General features: G+C 41.6%; 1 protein-coding gene across 1 annotated transcript in view; it reads right to left on the bottom strand.

Annotated features, from left to right (window-relative positions):
* Nucleotides 1-16: 16 nt before the first annotated feature.
* LOC116377155 (actin filament-associated protein 1-like) overlaps nucleotides 17-3,558 on the bottom strand; it is a 15,115-nt gene continuing 11,573 nt past the window's right edge. Inside the window, exons 2-3 of the mRNA XM_031838725.1 lie at nucleotides 1,866-2,011; nucleotides 17-1,605 (exon numbers count right to left, since the gene is read on the bottom strand). Coding sequence (XP_031694585.1) covers nucleotides 1,470-1,605; nucleotides 1,866-1,993 — 264 coding nt within the window. The 5' untranslated portion in view covers nucleotides 1,994-2,011 and the 3' untranslated portion in view covers nucleotides 17-1,469. The remainder of the gene's footprint in view (nucleotides 1,606-1,865; nucleotides 2,012-3,558) is intronic.

Genomic DNA, 3,558 nt, shown 5'->3' with positions numbered 1-3,558 from the left:
TAGGTACGATCACAGGTCCGCCAGCCGTAGGTACGATCACAGGTCCGTCAGCCGTAGGTTCGATCACAGGTCCGTCAGCCGTAGGTAGGTCCGTCACCGGACACGGTGATCCGCGTTTAAGGAGCTGACCTCTGTCAGGAGACCTGCACAAATGTGTCCCTGATGAACACACCGCTCTCAATCAGCTGGTAGACACGAGGCTCTTCTTTCAGGAACACAACCACTGCTTTGTTCATTCTCGATGCAAAGGAGAGTTTATCGTGTCCTACCTGCTCACCGACAGCCAACAAAACCTCCTCTACGGTGACGCTATTATCCGGTGGGACTATCCTCACTCCCTGCCGGAGAGACAGAGGTGGCGTCTCGGAGGACGCCATTCCTCCCAAAAACACCTCGACAAAAGCACCAATCACTCAACATACAAACCAGTAAAACAGTTAAAGAGACTTACCTGAACATGCACATAAACAGATGTTGAAACACAGTTAAAGACCCGGAGATCAGGGATCAGGGACAGAAAACAATTCAAACTCAGCGCCACTCGCACATCCACCGTCACACACTCACGCTCACCGGAAACAGAAAGGGAGGAGAGGAGAGGAGAAGAGAGGAGAGAGACATAGTACATAATAGGAGAGAAAGATGATAAAGTTAGTTACACTACTTTGCCATAATAAGTGTCATTGCAATATAGACTAAAGGTGTCATATAACGTGTAATAAAATCATACTAGTGGTGGACCACAGAGGAATATTCCTGCATATTTCAAACTGGATTATTTCCCTTAAATGTGGCCAGTGTGACTCGAGGGGTCGTGCTAACTTTTCTTTAATCTGAACTTTTCACGTGATTATCAAACTGAAGGATGGTTAGACTGGCAGCTGCGTCTATGACTGTCTCTGCCTTTTAACTCTACTTTTCCCCAACACATAAAACCTCTTTCTGTTTTCCCAACATGGCGACATGCTGCTCTGATTAATTACTGTGAAGCGAAAATGCAATGTCACTGTCACTGTGAGCTGAGCTTCATCAGCTCCTGACGGGACTCGTCTACATAGAAGAAGACTGTGGCATTTGTTGCGTGATGTAGCACCTCTGCTCTTTTTCCCTGATTTATGTCATCAAACCACTTCCACCACCTGGCACTAACCTGTACATAATCGTAACGTAAATATGTCAACACATAATGGTTTCATTAATGATGTGACATTGTTGTCACATTAAGATTCATACTGGTCAAGATAAATCAAACAATACCAAAAACATCCGAGATGAAAATACCACATTAAAATAGAGGCTACCAATCATCCTAACTATGGTAACTACTTATACAGACATATGCCAGTTAATCCCACGATAACATATTTATGTTAATGTTGCTTAATGTAGCACATTTATTGCTACACAGTCATTTTTTCCACTATTGTTGCTATGTCTTGCTTTATCTTCCGTTGTGTATGTGCATCGCCTCAGAGCAGCTGTGTTCTTACCGTTCCATTAATGGGGACATCGTCATAGTGCAGAGCCACTCCAGTGGGGCAGGCATAGCCATTGACGGGGTTGTCCAGGTACGGGTTAGGAGAGACAGCACGCTTACTGGTGAAACTGTGATGAGAAGACATCAAGATTCATTCAAAAGAATCCACCTTCTATAATCTGACACATGTCTGTAAAATACACTGTAGATGGATCAACAACAGCAGTAAGGGCTGAATATACAGCGCCAACATCAAATTTTACACAACTGCAACATTCACAATGAAAATGACTCAATGTAAAAAAAAGAAAAGGTTTACTATCTGATTACAAAAAGTACTTGTCAGGTTGGTGTTTTCATCACTAGAGGAAATGTGTGTGTCCCTCACCAGAAGGACTGCTTGGCCAGCTGGATGACATTGGCGGTGGTCTCCACGTCGATGTAGTCGTAGTGCAGAGTGGCAGGGTCGGTGGTGGAGCCGGTCTCAGCCAATAAAATCCCCAACCAGCGACCCATCTCCTCAGAGGAGGAGGCCTGGAGGAACAACAGAGTCTCAGGTGTTGGCCAAATGAAATCCAGAGCTGCTTCTTCTTCATCTTTTAGTTAAACCAGGAGCTAAAAATGCTATCTGATAAGAGTTTACGACAGTCTGTCTCTATTTTTCATCATTAATGCTAAGTGATGCATTATTATAATTTCTTCAAATGAAGTGCTCTTTTTGACCCCGCTGTTCATCTTCTATATCAGTGGTTCTCAACTGGTCTGGCTGTGGGACCCACTATCACCCCTTAATGACAAGCCCAAATGTTCAACTTCTCAAATGTATTTAATGTAAAGATGGTGCAGTTTGAACCTGAGCTGAAAATGTCCTCTGCAGTCGTAGTGTAGGGAGCTCTCTTGTGCAGAGAACTTGTTCCTGTAAGTCCCCGTCCCACACATGTTTCACGTAAATGAGTAAAACTGCTTTGTTTGTTATGTCTGTGGATTCGTCCATTTGTAATGCAAAATGACCACTGGCCTTAATTCGAGCTGTGGTCTGTTGTTTGATGTCATCTGACATGTCTTCAATTTGCCTACTTATAGTGTCATTTGACAGAGGTATAGTTTTCAGTTCATCCTCTGCGGATTGATCCGACAAATGCCGCTTCAGTGTTGACGGCTTCATGCTTTCTTGTGCCAGAAGCTCGCTGCACAAAACACACTGAGGTTTTTGCCCTCTTTTGTCCTCAATGTAAGAAAATCCATATCTCATGTAGTTGGTGTCATACTTGCATTTCACCATGCCCAATTAGCATGAAAACAAACTGTGTGGGTGTTCTTCTATACCAGGGGTATTCAAGTACATTTCCAAAAGGTCCAGATTGAGAAAGTCTCCTCGTGCAAAGGTCCGGAACATTACAATAATATCTAACTTACACTATTTAGTGCCATATATATATATATATATATATATATATATATATATATATACACAGTGGGTACGGAAAGTATTCAGACCCCTTTAAATTTTTCATTCTTTGTTTCATTGCAGCCATTTGCTAAAATGGCTGCAATGACTTTTAATATTTCTAACCTTTAAACATTTTGAATTATTAAGCTTTTTGCAACTTTTTTTTGAATGGGATGTCTATGGAGAATATTTTCAAATCCTCTTAAACTTCTTCAACTTTCAAATCCTTCTACTTCCTCATACTTTGAGCTACAGGCACCATTTCAACTTTAAAATGTTGAGAAAACCCTGATCTATTGCAGAATGATTCAGCTTTGTGATATCTATTTAACTTTTTGAACTGCAGCAATTTAACTTAGGATTTTTCAGTCCTTTTCTGACTTTATAATGGGTGTGTATTGCGCAGTTTAGAGTGCGTGATGTCACCGCTAGAGTGAAGAGCATCTTGAGATTCTTGTGAAAAAAAGATTTGTCTTTTGCCACAATCTTCACTCTTCATGCATAATTTCTGGATGTAGAAGTAGCTAATCTTGTCCTTGTTGTAGACAAATGACTGTGGAATCCCACAGATTTACATATTTGGCACAGAAGCCTGTAATTGAGAGGAAAACCAACTTTCTGCTCCATAGAG

Source organism: Anarrhichthys ocellatus, unplaced genomic scaffold (genome assembly GCF_004355925.1).
Source record: "Anarrhichthys ocellatus isolate YVR2014 unplaced genomic scaffold, GSC_Weel_1.0 scaffold954, whole genome shotgun sequence".
In the NCBI taxonomy this organism is placed as follows: domain Eukaryota; kingdom Metazoa; phylum Chordata; class Actinopteri; order Perciformes; family Anarhichadidae; genus Anarrhichthys; species Anarrhichthys ocellatus.
This window is presented reverse-complemented; position numbering and strand designations above follow the sequence as displayed.